The sequence below is a fragment of the Halichoerus grypus genome, chromosome 10 (genome assembly GCF_964656455.1).
Source record: "Halichoerus grypus chromosome 10, mHalGry1.hap1.1, whole genome shotgun sequence".
Lineage (NCBI taxonomy): Eukaryota > Metazoa > Chordata > Mammalia > Carnivora > Phocidae > Halichoerus > Halichoerus grypus.
In genome coordinates this window covers 15424097-15443907 of record NC_135721.1, presented here as the reverse complement: position 1 = coordinate 15443907, position 19811 = coordinate 15424097, and the positions used below count along the sequence as shown (strand labels likewise).

Here is a 19811-nt window from a genome sequence, read left to right as displayed (position 1 = left end):
TATACAAGACTGTACTGAGAAATGAGAGTCTTACTATTGTCCCATTGCTATCTGTAGTAGAATTAATTACTTCCTCTTCTGACTTCTCATAGATCTTTATACATATTTTTATTATATTACTTTGTTACAGTTTGTTTTATATTAGTCTCCTCTGTAGATTGTTAGCTTTGAATGACTGACACACAGTGAGCACTCTGAATTTTTTAATAGATTTTATCAGTCCTGTTAATATATGATTTTCATTGGGGTATCCCATTTAACTGCACCATAACATAATTTAAGGCATCAAAATGCTGTTTTCCATATACCTAAAGAATATTTAGAAAACTTTAATTGCTTATAAAAACCCTTGTGGTCACATCTTTATTTTGTCATGTTCTATAGTACTAACATAGTGTGGACTTTGCTAATAGAACATAACAGTGAACAGACATAAGATGTGTAATTAACTGCTTGCTCCTGGAGATTATTTTACTTTGGTAGATTAGAGACCTTCATGAGACTCACTCCATCCAATGCTGTGTGCTCTTCAGATGCAGAAAAAGAGTCCAGTCACTCCTCTGGGCCACAAGAGGGCACCCTGCAGCTAGCTAACCCTTCCCTTCTCCAGAACAGCGTTTTCCAAAGAGTTTGTCATTTTCAGAGGACTGATTTAAGGGTGAGTTAAGGTGCTTAAAGTGTTGCCAAAGTAAACTTGTTAGTCTAGTGCATAAGGTAAAATTCTAGTCCCTAAGAAAGATTTGAAAGAGGGAATAATTTTTTAGTCAAACAACAACAAAAAACTATAGAGCTTCACTGTAGTACAGTGGCTGCTTAGGCATTATTTACACTATGGGCAAATAAAAAGAAGCAGTTGAAAAGGGCTTTTGTTTTGTTCACTGCTACTTAGTCCTTAAAAAGCGGAATAACCTATCTTGAAAGCAGGTTTGAACAGTGTTTCAGCCTAGTCTCTGACAAATTTGATTTTTAAGAGCAAGTAAAGTCACACCATTAACTTAATTCTCTTAGACCCCCCCCAGCACTTTGCTTCGTAGATCTACATTGTACATATATTTACCAATTGGCTTATTTTCCCCCTCCATTTCCAAATAGTGGTTGATAAATGCAAAGACATCTTTGCAGTTAAAAAAATGTCACGATCAGAAATAGTTGGAAGAGTTTGGTTAGTTACTTGAGGGTGGAGGAAGTACACTTGATGTTTTTGGAAAAGAGACAAACTGGGTTGGAATAGTATGTTGATCTAAACTTAAATCTAGGCTTTCTTAATGGAAATTTCAGATATGCAGAGTACAAGTGGCTAGGGTATAGACTGCCTGCTTTTTTGGGCAGATAGCAGTAGGTCAGTGCTTCTGTGACCTTCATTCAGTAGAAATGTATTTTTAAATAAGCTGTTACTCACTAATTAAGTATTTTTTCTTAACAGTTTACCAACTAATTCTGTTACCTCTAGGAGATAGATAAGAAACCTACTCAGGTTTCTGTCTCTGGGTTCTCTCTCCCACAAGCCTTTCTATCTTTCCTCATCTCACAGGCAGCAGGGAACCTTCTGGGATTTCCTTCTTTGCCTGTCTCTCTCTCACCAGTCTTCTCCTCCTTTCCTGACAGGTGAGGTGTTTTGTTTTTGTTTTATCCCAGAATCCATTCATTTTAATAAATTAAAAGTAGCCCTGAGTTTCTGGCTCTTCCGTTTTCTAAAATTGCTTGTTTATTTTTTTAATGTGACATCCTTTTTTAATGGATTGCCCTATTCTTGACTTTTTCTTCAAAAATAAAGTTCTCTTATGTCTTAAGTTGTTATAGATCTCTAATGTAGAAAGCACTGCATTACATACAGGACAGTTTTCAAATGTACTGGGTTTTGTAGATCATGGTATTCTGTGCTGACCCATCATCAGAAGGGCAGTCTTTTCTATTTGGTCATCCAGAAATGGGAACAGTTCTGTATTCATCCATTCATAAACTCATTCTTTCCATATTTTTCCATAGCATGTTTTTGTCAAAAGACTTCCTGATTTGTATTACATCATATCGCTTAAAAAGAGCAAAGCTCATTCATAGGAGGTTGGACTCAGTTTCATTAGTATAGTGTTTTAAAACTACACTGCAGGGGCACCTGGGTGGCTCAGTCGTTGTGTCTGCCTTAGGCTCAGGTCATGATCCCAGGAGCCTGGGATCGGGTTCCCTGCTCGGCGGGGAGCCTGCTTCTCCCTCTCCCTTGGCCTGCTGCTCCCCCTATTTGTGCTCTCTCTCTCTGTCAAATAAATAAATAACATCTTAAAAAATAAACCTACACTGCAGAGGCACATACCTGTTGTTTTATACACACACTGTATGTTCCTGTTTATTTTTTAAATAGGGGGAAAGAGGCCCCTGCCTGAAATTCTTTAGGAAACCCAGAATTTAACTTTAAGTCACTGAATTAATGTGTCTTTTGGGGGGAGTATTCATAGCTTAGTATGATAAATAATGCCCCCTCGTTTCTTACACAATAATATTTAAAGAAAATTATGTGCTGAGATCCCAGGTGGTGTGGTGAAGTGGAATACTGGATAGGGGAGTAAGGAGACTTCTGTTTTCTCTGATCTATCACTAGTGCTATGACCTCAAGTAAGACTGACTTCTTTGGAGACAGTAATAAGAATAACCTTTTGTATGAATTACACATATCGCAGATGTTCTAGCTCTGATCTGATCTGTTAGGGATAACTAGAATGGAAACCAGCTACTTGAAGATAGATCATAGTTTTGTCTACATAAATCTTTGTCTTAACAATTCTACCTTAAAGTTTATTCACAGTAATGAATACCCACATTACATAGGCAGAATATCATGATAATATCATTAAAGTTTATTATATCTAGTGGTATTCTAATACTAGGAATTTTCAGAAGTACTGATGAATTAGACTGTGATTGAAAAGAACCATCTTCTATGGTAGTTAGGTGTAAAGAGAATGAACGTTAAAATTACAGAGATTGATGGGTTCAAATCCTAATGCAGCCATTTACTAGCCATATGTGTAACCTTGGTTCTGTTTCCTTATGCAGAATGGGACTGTATTAGGCATCTGTTCTTTGTTTCATGATTCTCCTACAATACTCAAATGGACTTGAAAAAGAAGGCAAATAGCTATAGACAAGATTTTTATAATGAATAATGTCATAGTTCTTAGCCAGTTAAATGTTGCTGGTCAGTATGTTACTTATGTTTTATAATATTAGAAGATGCCTATTTTTTGTAGTAAAGATATCTAATATTTATGTGTCTGCAGTGTGCTAGGTACTGTTCTAGGCCGTTTACCTAAGCTATTTCATTCTAGCCTCATAGAAACTCTATGACAGTTGCTTTATTATCCTTACAGATGAGGAAACTGAAGCTCAGAATGGTTAACTGGCCTAAGATCATGTATGGTAGTGATGGAATGGTATAAACTCATGAATGCCTTGACTGTTTACAATACTGCTTCCTATTGGAAGTGATGACATCTAATGTTTTCTGTTAAAGGATATTAGGAATGGAGAAGATTTGAGGAAGTTGTATGATTTGAAAAAATAAAGAAGTGTTGATCTCTTTTCTTAACAGAAGAGATTAAAGTCTGGAAAAGCACTAATCTGGGGTTATAGGGAATTACCTTGTGTTTTTTGTTCTCTACACATTTAGTTATTAGCATCTATGCCTCTCTTTTCTGAACTTCCATAGATAGTCATCTTACATCCTAATTTGCCCAGACAGTCCAGATACATATCTCTTGTCATGGCATAATTATTAATAGCACCCCCTTCCTCAAAAGTGTCCCAAGTTTGGATGTTTTATGAACACCTTAATTTAAAACACTGTATTGTAGACATAAAGCTTTTCAGATTCTTTTGATTCTTGGGATTATGTTAATTTGGTTGGTTATGTGATTTTATGTAATAATTTGTATTAAATCAGGTGTACCTCTAAATTCTAGTAGGAATTTATTATGTATTTTTGAGGCAGTATGCTAGGTTGTTGACTGATTTCTTTGATGATGGAGAGGGAAAGCCATAAATTAGCTTCTTGAAAGAAAGAACTAATAAAATGGTGGACAATTGGGGGATGAATTTGTATGTTCACCCAGTCATTTCTCAGTTGGAAGGACAAAGGTGCAGGTTGACAAATACTGAATTGTTGACCTTGGTTTAAAGCTTTTGTGAATTACGGAACTAATATGAAGTGGTAGTGGATCATATATTTTACAGATCTTTAAGATCTGTTAGCCCTTGTTTTCTGTAATATTCTTCCCCATTTCTACTACAGTAAAAGAGTCTCCAGGGGCAAATCTCTGCTGCTGTTACAACCAGTGTACTGCCTAAATCTTTTTTGTTTGTTTGTTTCTGTTCTGTCCTGAATTATTGCCTTCCCCTATATTTAGTTCATTTTAATTTAATTTATTCTTGGTCACAAACTAGTAGTTTCTGAAAGTATTTGGAATCAGTGTCTAAACTGTCACAAAAAGTTGTTTCTAGAATGTACAGGTCTTTGTCAGTAGAAGTGTTAATTTTATTAACTACTAAATTGTTTTCCTGTGCATGATAATTTATAAATGTTTGCAAAATGAAAAGATATTCATAGTATAGTGCTTGGCAGAAAGTAGGCACATTGCGTAAGTGCTTAACATAGACTTTTTTTCCCTAGTTGTACAATTTGTATTTTAAAGCAGTGATATATGAGCTTCTCTACTAAAACACTACATAGAACTTTTATCACAAAGACTTTGGAATGGTTTCCTCAAAGAGTTTCTATTATTTCTGCTACCTTAGAAGATTAGTTTTAAGCCACTTCTGTGTCTATGATGACTGCTTCTATTAAGTTGTTAAAATTTTATTCTCAATTCCTTATTTGTTACTATTACTTTGATATTGAATCTTTTTTCATGATGTGTGGGGTAAAAACTTTTTATTTTCTCAGGAGCCATTTTTTAATGGTATTTTGAAGGATTAAGTTGGGTTTTACTATGAATGAATGTTCAATTATTTATATCAAGCACAGTGTTTTAATCAGCTTTACATTTTGTACATGAACCTTTTATAGTGAGATTTAAAAAAAACGAAGGAACAGAGGTTGCATTTGGCTGGGATCTTTATTAGAGCAGATTATTGTTTAAAATGTCTGTGCACAAATCATTTGCAGCCCAGCCCAGTTCCTAACATGGAGAAACTTTTCTTTTTAAACTAGCGGAAGTTAGTTTCCTTTAAAATTAAATATATATAGTTTAGCAAAAAATCTGTAGATTAGGAACATGCCCAAATTGAACTTTTCCCCCTGCCGTCAAAGCTGCTTCTAGTTTTTTGTTTGGTCAGTAATACTACATTTACCTTATTACCCAAATTTTAAAATTTTATCAATCTCCTCCCCGTTTGTAATCATATCCTACTGACTCTCCTAAATATCTCTCAAACCATTTTATTTTTCAATTCTTTCTGTTAGTACCCTATTCCAGTTCTTACCATCTTGGCCCTGTTGTAGTTCTGCTAAACTGATTTCTTTGTCTGTAGTCTAGAATATCCATTATTCTTATAGCTTACAACTTGAGTTGTTTTCTGAAACACAGTATCACTCTTAACAACCTCTGTGGATTCCCTTTACTTCAAAGTAATGTGCAGTTTTTCTTTAACTTGTTAAGGTTCCTGAGGATCTGACCTAGAAAGCTTTCCCAGCATCAGCTTTGACATTCCCTCATCTGTTCATCATCTCATACCTTGTTGTACACACAATGCAATTTATTAGGTTGTGCCTTTGTTCATGGTTTACTTTATCTTCCTCGCCTTCCACTCACACTTTCACACCCAACACACAGTTTTATTTCTCAGATCCAATTCAGGTTTTACTGAGTTTGTTTTATTACATTTAGTTTGTATGTTTGTGAGCTCTCTGAAAATAAGGTTACCATGTCCCTAAGGAGGCAAACACAGGTAATTTAGTGTGATAAGTATAGTGTTAGAAGTATATACAGGTTTAATTATGACCACTGAAAGACTGGGTACCTAATTATGGGCTGAGAGGGAGGAGGTCTGAGGAATGCTTATTTAAAATGCTAAATGCATGCCTCAGGAAACCAATCTATTGTTTTCAAACAAACATATCCCCAGTCCATCTTCTCTGAGTATCAAGGAAGGTAGAGAGGAGAGGCTAGGATGAGTGATAAAGTATCATTAGGAATTAGCCAAATGTACATTTTGAATAATCAGTGAATCATTGTATCAACACAATTTTTACGTGCTCTGTGTGTCACATATATGGTAGATAGAGCATGGGGCTTTTAGATTATTTCAGAAGTATTTGAGGTTCCTTTCTGTGTGTCTTCCGCCATCCACAGGTTCCTGATTTGGAATTGATAGATTGCTAGTATTCCAGACCTAGGAAGAGTCGTGAAGTTATGAAGTAAAAGTGAAGATGTATTTTCTATCATGGAAGCTATGGGATAGGAGGTGATCCAAGGGCAGTAAAGGAGAGGTTTTCACCTTTTGTATAGATGTTTTTATTACCTATATTAAGAAATTTAGTAGATTTTTTGAAAAAATTTATAAAGAAAGTCACATGATGGTAAAACCATTTCAAACATGTAGAAAAGTTAGAAGTGGACTTTGACTAGTGTTCAGGGTTAGAATTACTGGAGCCAGTACCCAAACATTAAGTGGGGAGTTATTTTATTATTAACAAGACAAAAATAGAAAATAGTTATCTCTGAATTTTCCTTAGTATTGAAAACTCACTTGTACATATTGGTGGTAAGTTCTCTTTCACCCACATGGAATTAGAATAAATTTGCAATTAGAGTGAAACTTGAATTAATATTTTTTTCCCTCCCAAATAGCTTTTGCCTACCAAAAAGTTTTGGGAACCTGATGATTCAACAAAAGATGGACAAAAAGGCATATTTCTTGGGGATGATGAATGGAGAGAGACTGCATGGGGAACTTCTCGTAAGTTATTGGTGTTATGTGTGAGAATTATGAGTTAACTTGAATTTTTTGAAACCCTGCCTACCCCCAGACAGACAGTATTTGGAGCAAATTTCTGATGACTTTGTTGAAAATTTTGTAAGTCATTATAATGTACATTTTTAATGTAAATTAACCCTTATCTAATGGTCTACTTAATAATTAGAAGTCTTTGTCACAGTAAAATATTACTGGATGATAATTAATCAAATTAACTTTAAATTTTGAGTGTAAATTACCCGGGTGTTTCTTTATTCTCCCTTTGGCACCCCCCCGCCCCCCCGTGCTTTTTCTCTCTCTCGCAAAAATAAATAAAATCTTTAAAATAAAATTACTTGTGCTCGAAAGTAGACATGTTTCAATTTTTGTTTTGAAGGTTGAGTGCTTAATTACTTTATTTACCAGAACCAAATATTTTTTAAAACATTCTGAAGCAAAACATCTTGAGCACAACATGGTAATGAGAGATTATTTTCAAGATGGATGGTTGGGAAATATTTTTGGTATGTTATATTTGGAGGACAACTTGTACAAGCAATAAAATATTTAAGCAACATTATGTATTTCTTTTTAGTGTCAAGTTTGTATTTTTAATTTCTTGTGCCACTTCCTCTTGCAACTTAACTTTTTTTAGCTGTATGGATAAAATTTTGAAGATGAATATTAGTCTTTACCCAGAGATAGGAGGAAATTAGAAATGAATGAAAAAATTAGAAGTTATTTTGTTTATAGAACATTTATTGAATGCCAAGTATGTTACAAATACGAGTAAGATATTCCTTGTTCTAGAGGAATTGTTCTAAAGAAGAGTCTTTCCATGACTGCAGGAGACTTTATCATATAGTTAGTTTCTCTAACTGAATTTAAGGATTTTGTTTGACAGAGACACAGCGAGAGAGGGAACACAAGCAGGGGGAGTGGGAGAGGGAGAAGCAGGCTTCCCGCTGAGCAGGGAGCCTGATGCGGGGCTCGATCCCAGGACCCTGGGATCATGACCTGAGCCACCCAGGCGCCCCTCTAACTGAAGTTCTCTTTCTCACCCTCACGTTCACGTATTTTTTGCTCACTTTAACTCTTTACCCTTCTTATCACTTCCTTTGGGATTCACTCTAAGACTGGGAAGGATTAATGCTCCTTCTTTCTGTTTCCATAGTATCCTGGATCATTTTTACTGATGCACTTTTACTCTGTTATGATTGCCTTAGGGCAGGGACTGTCTTGTTTGTTCTTGGATTCCCCATACATAGCACAATGCCCAGCATACAATAGACCATAAACCAACATTTGTTTGAACTATGTTAATGAATGGGTGAATGAGTGAATGAAAAATATAATGACTAATCTCTTGTGGATAAAGGTACTGCAATGAAATCTTTTAACATGCTTTAACAAAAGTAGTAGTCATTTAAAAACATAAGAGTTAATGAAGTGATGGCCGAGTACTACCGTGATGGTTCAGCCTGTTAAGGACCGGACCTAATATTGAGTATCCTGTGTGATAACGAATGAACCAGAGGTAGCTTATTGGTGCCTTAAAAAAACAATATTTGAATGTTGCCTCAAATGTTTTATTATATTTGTATCCCATTTGTTCTCTAATCTTAAATATTGCTTTTTTTCTTTTTGTCATAAAAATGTGTAGAAAAGTTATTCACACCAGATGAATAATTTTTTGTTAAAAATAAATGGAAAACTTTTAAGGTAGGAAAGGACATTTATTTATTTATTTAGATTTTATTTATTTGACAGAGAGTGCACACAAGTGGGGGGAGCTGCAGGCAGAGAGAGAGGGAGAAGCAGGCTCCCCGTCAATCAGGGGGCCCAATGTGGGGCTGGATCCCAGGATCCTGGGATCATGACCTGAGCCAAAGGCAGACGCTTAACAACTGAGCTACCCAGGCGCCCCTAGAAGGGACTTTTAAAAATAATCTTTAGGTGACAGTTTTTACACCAAGAGTAGAAAATTCTGTGATATTAACTGATTTTTTCCAAACGTATTTGTTTGTGTTTATAGTGGTACAGCCATGTGTTCTGAATCTGCCCAGTATATAACTATGAGCTTGAGATGTGCCTCTGCCAGTTTAGGAGTTCTTTTTATTCTTCTAGGTTTCTATTTTGAATTATTATGAATCATGAAGAAAGCTTTAATATTTTAACAAGATGCTTATAGGTAGCAGAGCCTTCAGGTTAATGTTTCTGTCTCCGTTGACCTTTCTGGTTTGACTGTTCTTCATATCGGCTTTTACTTTTTTTTGTTAACCAAATGGCTCTGTCTGTATTCCCAAGAAATGTGCCCAGGCCAGTGAGTTTCAACAGTATGAAAGCTTTTTATTAAGATTATAATAACATTCAAAATAAAACAGTATGCTGATTTTTTTTTTTTTACTTTATTAATTTATATAAATACATTTTGGTTAGTTTAAAAGTACAAATGTGTAATTGTGTTCTTCCTTCCAAACAGACCATTCAATGTCCCAGCCTATTATGGTACAGAGAAGATCTGGACAGGGTTTTCATGGAAACAGTGAAGTAAATGCAATACTGTCTCCGCGATCAGAAAGTGGAGGCCTTGGTGTGAGCATGGTAGAATATGTATTAAGTTCTTCTCCTGCTGATAAATTGGATTCTCGATTTAGGAAGGGAACTTTTGTAAGTATTTTGAATAAAGAAATATTTAATAATTAATGGTTATTTGGTTATCTTTAAGTCCATTTATTTTTTTGGCTCTTCCAGAGCTCAAGGAAGTCTTGCAGTTATTGGAGCTCTGGTTTTCTTCTCTTGGCCACTTCTTGAAATACATGAAATAGTAGAACCAGTGGGAATATAACCTTAGCCATGTTACAAAAATCAAGCCATATTAATTACGAAACATAATTTGCAAGATTACAATTTCTTATTCATGGTAGTGTTTGATGTGAAAGTAACTAAAAATCATCTGCATTAAGTAGAATTTTAATTTCGTCTGTGGTGTTACTGCTTTTCCAGCACCGCTATAGTTAAGGTTGCCTTAGCCCTTCTGTTATAAATCACTGTTTTGTGCTCAACTTTTTGGCCTTTGATAAATTAGTTGATTACAAAATTAAAATAAGGTACAATGCTTTTATTGTTTATGTGCACTATAGCGTAGTTTTAGGTCACCTTATGGTGCCTTTTTTTGTGTTCTATTAAATATTCAGAATCAAACAGATTCTTTTTCCTCAGGGCACTAGAGATGCTGAAACAGATGGACCTGAGAAAGGAGATCAAAAAGGCAAGGCTTCTCCATTTGAGGAGGACCAAAACAGAGATCTTAAACAAGGAGATGATGATGATTCTAAAATAAATGGCAGAGGTTTGCCAAATGGAATGGATGCCGATTGCAAAGATTTTAAGTAAGACTTTAACTTTCTCAAGAAGAAAAGCATATCTCTTTAGGGATAATTACTACTAGTTGATGTGATTGATTTAGACATTTTCCAATTTTGGTTTATTTTATTTCCCTTTGTACCTTGTGTTAATCCAGAAGAAGATTTAATTTTTTTCCTAAGGAGTATTAGTTGATTGTGAACCATTTTTTTTTTTTTTAAATAATTCTTCAAAGTAGTCTCTAAAACAGTGCATTCCATTAAAGGAGTAATGTTAGAAGTTGCTGTTACCTTTCTGCTAATATGGTAGTCTAAATTTTAACTTTTTCCTCCCTGCTAATATTTAGTGAATTTTAGGTTTAATCTGGTTTTTTTTGGCAAACTCCTTTCGGGGTTGCTCTTGAGCACCTTTCTGTGGAGTTTCCTCTTCCTTCTACCCCTGTATTGTATCCCCCCCAAATCTAACTCTTAATCTTGGAAATGAGGAAACATAATTAGCTTGGAAGCTGTGACCTTTCTTCTTAGTATATATGAATTTATGGTAATACTTAATATTCCTGAAATTATTCCTGAAGTAGGGAACATATTAGAGACTTCAAAAAGTTAACTTTAAGCTTAGAATTCTTTAAGTTGTAACTTTTTAGTTGTCTCTTTATGGTAATTAAATAAGTATTTTCTTCTAGCTTTGATCTCAGATTAGGCAGTGTACATTTACCTAGATATTAGGGATTTGTTTCTTCATCCTGAATTCCTATACTTTATACTTCATTAGTCAGATGTTTTGGGGCTTATACCTGAAAATGAGCTGTTTCTTTGAGATCTTGTGAACCATGAAATCTCAGTTAACTGAGTATAACTATATATATGGGTGGTATGCTTTTACATTTATTGCCTTTAATTATCAAAAGCAGAGTAAAATGCTTCTTAAAACAGTGCCATTTGTATCTGTTCTAAGTGCAAAAAAGCATCCAAAACCAGTAAACCTCTTTGATAAGAAATAAATTTAATGCTTTTCAATTTGTTTTAGAACCTTATCCTGATTTTACTTTTCTGCAATTACGTAATCTGAGTTTTAGTCAAGGGCATGTATTTAAAAATGAGTTGATTATGAGCCCTTCAGAGTATGCATTTATAATTGAAGTGTTAATACACCATTAACTATAGCAAGAAAATAGCACCACTTAATAGCGCAGTGCCTTTTTTCTATTATATTCTCTACTTATTGCTGTATTAGAGTTGTTTGTATGAAAGGCTATGCTTCTTCATATTATGAACTTTTACATTTTTTAGCATTCTAATTTTATTCCACTAAGTTTGGGGTATACATTTTAAATTGTTTATGAAATATTTTAGATACAGTATTATACTTCATAGTGTAAAAATGTTTCAGACTAATAGCTGTGGCCATATGGTCACTATGCTAACATATTACTAATATGTACATTAATTGATACAGCATCAGTATATAATCACTGGAGTGTAGAACTGAAAGGAAGGGAAGAACTATAGCAGGCTTCATTTTAAAAGGCTAATTTTATTTATTTTTTAAAAGATTTTATTTATTTATTTGACAGAGACACAGCGAGAGAGGGAACACAAGCAGGGGAGTGGGAGAGGGAGAAGCAGGCTTCCCGCTGAGCAGGGAGCCCGATGCGGGGCTCGATCCCAGGACCCTGGGATCATGACCTGAGCTGAAGGCAGATGCTTAACGACTGAGTCACCCAGGCGCCCCTAAAAGGCTAATTTTAAAGAAGATCCTTTCAGGTTTTTTTTTCTTTCCATATATATTCTGAATGAAAAACCTTTGAATATTCACATGAAAAATTAGGTATGGTTAAAGGGGAAAGGAAGTAGAAATTTCTTCTAAATATTGCAAGGATAGTGGTTGATTTTTAAATAAAATATAAGTTCACCCAAATATGTGGAAACTGATTCTTACGATTAAGTAATTTTATTAAGTAATTACTTTGTAAAATGCTCTGTACATGTTTGCAAATTTATCTTGATGTGAAGCTCTTGAACTTGGGTGCAGAGTTACATAGGTGTTAACAACTGGCACTGAAAGCCAGGTAAAATAGTTACTGTCATTTACTTAATGTACTTATGTTTGCATATACTGTGAACTCATGTTCCTCAGAACAAACTTATTTCTTGTGAGGGAAAAGATCTTGCGTAAAATATTTTTGTAGAAGAAAAGACACTGTAAATGAGGATAGATTATGTCTAGATATAAAGTAAAAATAAGGTTTAGACCATGAAGGATGTTGATAAAAAGAGAAGAGTCGATGCTCAATAAATTTTTTGAAAAAATTAAGGAGGCTTGTTAGTAGAGGAAGTTGATGTTTTATATGACATATACTTTTTATTGATGGGCATACTTAATTCTTGGTAAATATGTTACAAATTTCCATTTCTTTTTGATGATTTTAACTGAAACAATTTTGTGTGATAAAGATGGTTTTTGGAGAGCTGTCATAAAGGCTTTTCACACTTCATTTTTTGTCCTTACTTGAAACAATAAGCACAAGAAGGTTATATCTTCAGTCTCATTTAAGAAACTGAGGCCTGGAAGATGAAATGATTTGCTCAAAATCATATTTAAAGACAGTCCGGAGTCAGCCTTCGTCTTAGTTCATGTCGTTTTCCATTGTATCTCACATTTTACACTCTGAAGTCATGAAGGCCATCCTTTATGGCCAATCCCCGCCCCGCCCCGAACCATTATTAAGCACGATATGGCAAAATTCTGTGCTGGTAGACAAGACAGGAGTATGGTAGGTGGGTTTTGGTTTTGAGTCTTCCCATGTTTGTCACTTGATAGTCTGCTATTCATACACCATTCATTTTTTCTGTGATTTGAGAAAAATTTCGGGTAGTCTAAGCCCTAAATTGTGATATTGGCTAATTTTCTTATCTGTAAAATTGAGTTAAATCTTGATGCTTTCAAATTAGAGAGAATGATCGTTAGTAATATGAAAAAAACAAAACCATGTCAGTTCTTAAGAAGAAGTTAGACAGAAAAAAATGATGGAGTGGAGTGGTTAGTGACCTGGGGTGCCTGATTTGCCCTCTGTATTTTACCACCTTTGTTTTTCATGATTTTCCTACTTTCCATTCCAACTGTGACTGACTTACTACTTTTACTCATAAAGTCTTTGTTTTCTTTATACAGTCGTACTCCTGGAAGTCGTCAAGCTTCTCCAACTGAAGTAGTTGAGCGCCTGGGCCCCAATACTAATCCCCCAGAAGGATTGGGGCCTCTTCCTAATCCTACAGCTAATAAACCACTTGTTGAAGAATTTTCAAATCCTGAAACTCAGAATCTGGATGCCATGGAACAAGTTGGTCTGGATTCCTTACAGTTTGACTATCCTGGTAATCAGGTACCCATGGACTCTTCAGGAGCTACTGTAGGCCTTTTTGACTACAATTCCCAGCAGCAGGTAAAGCATGAAGTTCCTTTAATGAAGCTCCTCTTAACTATGTACTGGTGTAGCCTGAAGTACTATGAGGCATTGACATGAATAACAGGAGTGTTGTTAAATACTTAATGTTTTATAAATAAAATGTTTTTATAGTTGAGAAAGTGATTAAGTGTTTAAATACACTGTTCACAGCTTTTTAAATAGAAATGAAATGCTTTGAGACTAATCTTTGTATTAAATGTTTTCTCTAATAGCTCTTTCAGAGGACTAATGCACTAACAGTTCAGCAGCTAACTGCAGCTCAACAGCAGCAGTACGCATTAGCTGCAGCCCAGCAGCCACATATAGGTGAGTCTTTGTAAGTCACCATTTTGATGAGACTTAGAAAATCTTGGGTTAGTGTTTATTAGAATGCTTCGTTTTTCTTTTACTGAATGGTGTTATTTCGTTATGTTTTAAAACATCTCATTGAAATCAAAGAGTAATTACATGGCAAGAGTAAAGATTTAACTAGGGAAGAACTGTTTCTGATTATTGTATCCTAATCAAGGATATTTAATCAAAATAAAAATCTATAACTTGATGAAAGCTGGAGGCACATAAGTTTTTTTCTGTGTCAAGTTGAGAGTCAAACACTTGGAAATTTGGAAATTCAAATGTATGTTATATCTGTTATCAGTCACAATGTTTACTTAAAAAAATCAGATTTCCAAGAAAATTCCTTAAAATATTTTCTTCTTCATTATTTGGTCCTTGACTTTTAGCCTTTAATGTGAATTATTATAATTACACATTTGTTACTGCTAAAGCATTGGTACGTGTTATCCATGTTGGGGTTTTATGTTTGCTTTTTAACTTTTTAATTTGAAATAATTATAGAGTCACATGGAGTTGCAAGGAGAGTACAGAGAGTTTCCCCACCCAACTTTCCCTATATAGCTACATCTTACATAATTACAGTATAGTACCAAAATCAGGAATATGAAATTGGTAAATGTATATGTATGTGTTACATCACTTTATCATATGTGTAGATTTATGTAACCATTTTTATGCCTGATTTTAGCTGACCTTAATTTATTAACTAGTTTGAAAAGGTATGAATATTCCCCGCATCATAACCTATGGAAGCAGGCTTGGGAGGGGGTGATGTACTAAGTTGATTCTCTTCCCTTACCTTAGTATTGTTCTGTGTCAATCCAAGAAGGTCTCCTACATCCCAGATTTTATTTTTGGTTTTAATCAAAGGTGACCACGCATTTCTAGATGGCTTCTAATAGCAGCATGCATTCTTTGCCACCAGCTTCCTTTATCCTTATATTTAGTCGTTCTTATTAGAAATGTAGTGATTCCTGGGGTACCTGGGTGGTTTAGTCGGTTAAGCATCTGACTCTTGATTTCGGCTCAGGTCATGATGTCAGGGTCATGAGATTGAGCCCCTTGTATGGCTCCACACTCAGCGCTGAGTCGGCTTAGGGTTCTCTCTCTCCCTGCTTGTGCGTGCATGTGTGTGCGTGTGCACACTCTCTCTCTCTCTTCCAAATGAATAAATAAAATTTTAAAAAAGAAAAGAAATGTAGCGATTCCTGTCTACTCACAGACTAGTATAACCCTTTTTTATTTCTTGAAGGCTCTAAGGTATGTTTTAGTATGAGACATTTTGAAGTTTTAAATTTTCTCCTCTTATTTGCTTTTTTTAATATGAACTTTAGAATTTGCTTATCTATTTACTTCCAGAAGATTGGGTTTAAATTTTAAATTAACTTTGGGAAAATCTACATCTTTATGACCTTAAGTATTCTAACCAGGACATTGTGTATCTTTACATTTGTTCAAGTTTGCTTTTGTATTGTTTATCAGTGCTTTAAAGTTTTTCTCATGTAAGTTTGCATATTTCTTGGTAAGTTTGTTCTTAGGTATTTTATCTTTTGCTATCAATGTAAATGGCCTCCTATCTTTTATTAAATCTTTAGATTGATATCTGTGAAAGCTCTTGATTAGCAAATACTAAAATTTCTGAGTATATATTCTAATTGAACCATTCTTGTGTTCACGGAATAAAGAAAGTGCGTATAATATCTTAACGAGCTCTTTCGATTTGCTGTTTTATTTAGAATGTCTGCATCAATACTGTGTACATGAAATTAGTCCTTAAGTTTGTGTGTTTCCTTGCATTTTTGTCAGATTTTGGAATATTATCACTTCATAAAAACAATTTAGAACTATCCCCCCTTTTAATACCTTAAAGAGTATTTCAAGTAACATTGGACTTATGTCGTCTTTTAGAACTTGGCAGAACTTCTTTGTGAAGCCATCTAGGAAACCATGCACATAAATTTGAAAACCTGAATAAAAATGGAAATATTTCTGAGCATAATTTACCAAAATTGACTCCACCTTTTAATCTGTGTTCCATAGTTAAATATATTCATTGTTGACCATCAGTCTTATCATCCAAGTTTGCCTAGTCATCTCTTGGCTGGCTGAAAGCCCATTTTAGAACAGCATTGTACAATAGAAATATAATATGTGCCACATAGATTTTTAAATTTTTTGGTAGCCACATTTTTGAAAAGTTAAAAGAAATAGGTGAAATTAAATTGAATATATTATTTAACCCGTTACATCCAAAAATGTCATTTTAAATGTGACCAATATAAAACTTACTAATGAGAAATTTAAATTTTTTTCTTCATATGAAGCTTTTCAAATCAGGTATGCATTTTTCCACTTTGAGCAGATGCTCAGTAGCTGTATGTGGTTGTAACTATCGTAATAGTGTGGCTCTAGAAGATTCTTCTAGAATGGGGATTGACAAACTTTTTAATAAAGGCCCAGATAGTAAATATTGTAATTTTTGCAAGCCGTATGATTTCAGTCACAACTAGTCAACTCTGCTGTTACAGCACAGAAGAACCTTAAGTGACATATGACTGAGTATGGCCGTATTCCTATAAAATTTTACTGTGGATACTGTAATTTGAATATCATTATAATTTTTATGTGTTGCAAATTATTATTATTTTCAACTGTTAAAAAATGTTAAAATTGTTCTTAGTTTATATAAAAATAAGTAGCAACCTGGACTTGGCTCATGGACAGGGCCAGAAGAGAGAATAAATACAGTAAGGGAGAGAAAGAGAAAAGAAAAAGGATTGTTTAGGTGGTTGGGAAATTTTTGTACTTTAGGAAATTGAGAGATAAGCCATAGGAGTAAATTAGAAATGAACCTATAGTATAGTCTGCAGAGGGCTATAAGAGGGGCAAACCAGTAGAGGGCCTACACGCTACCAGGATTGGAGTTTGAGTCATGCTAACCATGTGTGGTAAGAGCACCCAGGTCACAAATAGAAATAAGACTTGGTTTGGAGACTTAACTTTATGATGTGTAGTTGGCAATCTTGATATCACCTGATGGACAGGTGAGTATAAGAGCTTCTCACAGATAGTATCGCAAACAAAATTCACAGTGTGAACAAGAATGATCAGCCAGAAAGCAGTCAGTTGTGTAACAAAGAGTAGAATTTACACCCAAGATGTAGAAATAAGAGAACCTTAAAGTTTCAGAAAGAACTTTTAAAAGTTGAGTCACAATCTTAGGAGATAAAGGACTTAAGCCATCAAAGATCAGCGGTCTTAAAACAACAAAATGATGTGAAAATAGACCACTTCAGAATCTTGTAAGTAAAAAGACCTAGGTGGGCTTCATTATTGAGTAGTTGTCACCTAGGATGAAATGAACTGGAGAAGAAAACTTAAGAGATCTCCAAGAACACTTAACCCATAGTAATCAGTACTTGGCAGAGAGGAGAGAAATTAGAAGCTAAGGAGTGGAGTCGGTAGTAACTAAAGATATGCAAGGCATAGAAGACTATAACTTTTCCTGACGTCTCAGATAAATGTGGACACATACATTTTGGAGAAAACTCAACATTATAAAGATGTCATTTCACCTAAGTTAATTTGTGGATTTAATGTATTCTTGGTTGGAATCCCAGTAAGATTTTTTTAGAACTTGAAAGTTTTTGATGTTTGTCTTAGAAAAGTAAAACGAGAAAATTAATGGAAAACTAAAGTGGAAAGAGGGAGACCTACTCAACCATATTTCAAAAGTTACTATTTTCAATGATTAAAACTGTTGTACTGACTTTGGCATATACAAGTAGATAGTAGACACGAATGCTTTGCAATAGATGTGCACATGTGTCTGTTTAGTGTGCAATGGTGGGAAAAGATTTTAATTTTAATTGACATCTCAAACGATAAAAGAGTGTATGTGGAAAATAGCTTGGAGATAATTGGGTTCTCTTCCTGATAGATTAAAAATTTAAATGAGAGGGGAGCCTGGATGCCTCAGCAGGTTAAGCGTCTGCCTTCGGTTTAGGTCATGATCTCGGAGTGCTGCTCAGTGGGGAGTCTGCTTGTCCGTCTCCCTCTGCCCCTCCCCACCCCACTCGTGTGCTCGCTCTCTCACATAAATAAAAGTTATTTATGTGAGAGGGAGACAGACCCAGCGAGAGAGGGAACACAAGCAGGGGGAGTGGGAGAGGGAGAAGCAGGCCTCCCGCCAAGCAGGGAGCCGGATGCGGGGCTCGATCCCAGGACCCTGGGATCATGACCTGAGCCAAAGGCAGATGCTTAACGACTGAGCCACCCAGGCACCCCTAAATAAAATGTTCATGAAAAAATTTTTTTGTTTTAATCTCTGGTTCTTTACCTATTAAGAGACATAAGTTTATCTTTCTCATTTAATTTTTTTTTAATAGATTTTTTAATTTATTTGTGAGAGAGAGAATGAGAGACAGCATGAGAGGGAGGAGGGTCAGAGAGAGAAGCAGACTCCCTGCTGAGCAGGGAGCCCGATGCGGGACTCGATCCTGGGACTCCAGGATCATGACCTGAGCCGAAGGCAGTCGCCCAACCAACTGAGCCACCCAGGCGCCCTCTCATTTAAATTTTTTTAAACATTTTATTTATTTATATATTTGAGAGAGTGAGAGCCAGAGAGATCACGGAGAGGGAGAAGCAAACTTGCCTTTGAGCAGAGAGTCCGATGCGGGACTCGATCCCAGAACCCCGAGATCATGACCTGAGCCGAAGGCAGGTTAAGCGTCTGCCTTCGGTTTAGGTCATGATCTCTACACCCAACATGGGGTTCAAACTTACAACCCCAATATCAGGAGTCATATGTTCTACCACCTGAGTCTGCTAGGCACCCCATTAATTATCTTTTAAATTGAACCTTTTTGAGCTCTTTTAACTTTAAACACACCCCTTTTGTTATTTCCTCACCTTCAACGTGTCTCCATTATTTTCCAGAAGAGACAGCTCTGGCAGTTAGTACTTTATGGTAAATGGTATACACAGTGATTCCTCGAAACCAGCAGTCGTCTTGTCTCTCTAATAAATACTGCAAATGAATATTTTAAAATCTTTTGTAGCCTTTGCTAAGTTCACATTGGCATACATTAGATGCAGAAGTGGCCTTAAAGTCACCATACTACTTAAAGCCCTTCATTTTTCTTCTATTGCTTTTGGGGGGTAAAGTCCAAACTACTTAACATAACCCAGGAAGATCTTTATGGGTCTTCCTTCTGATTATAACTGTTTTTGTCTTGTCTTGCCCTTTAGTCCCGCTTCATCCTACCCACTCCTTCTGAAGCTTAAGTACCCCTTCTCTCTATGCCCATAGCACTTACTATACTATATTCTAATTGCCAATTTGCTTGTTTGTTTTTCTCATTAGATGGATTGATTTGTGAGGGCAGAGCATATCTGTCTTCCTCACTGGAATCCCCTCGCTCATAGTATAGCTTAATAAAGATTGAATGAAAAACTACCGTTGAACAATAGTAGTTCTAGCTCTCAACATTTATCATGTGCCTGTTGTGCTAGTTCTATATAGTCATTTCATAACCAGGATCATGTAATTCTCACAAAAATCCTCTTAAGACGTGGATAGACACCTATTTCAAAAACGAAGAATCTTAGAATCAGTTGTGTTACATGCCCAAGGTCACTCATTTAATCAGAATTTGAACCATTATACACAGTCTCTTCCCTCACTCCAAATTTA

The 19811-nt window shown here is 35.3% G+C and overlaps 1 protein-coding gene across 7 annotated transcripts in view; it reads left to right on the top strand.

The window, feature by feature from the left end:
* The window catches only part of PUM2 (pumilio RNA binding family member 2), a 95831-nt gene that overhangs the window by 24775 nt on the left and 51245 nt on the right, over nt 1-19811 (top strand). For 5 of the 7 annotated variants that reach the window (XM_078056006.1, XM_036112902.2, XM_078056008.1 and 2 more), the window contains exons 3-7: nt 6840-6948; nt 9428-9615; nt 10168-10337; nt 13483-13753; nt 13990-14083. In XM_078056006.1, coding sequence (XP_077912132.1) covers nt 6840-6948; nt 9428-9615; nt 10168-10337; nt 13483-13753; nt 13990-14083 — 832 coding nt within the window. Of the gene's footprint in view, nt 1-533; nt 659-1531; nt 1606-6839; nt 6949-9427; nt 9616-10167; nt 10338-13482; nt 13754-13989; nt 14084-19811 lie in introns of those variants that run through there. The other 2 variants (XM_078056007.1, XM_078056009.1) reach the window with 2 other exon arrangements.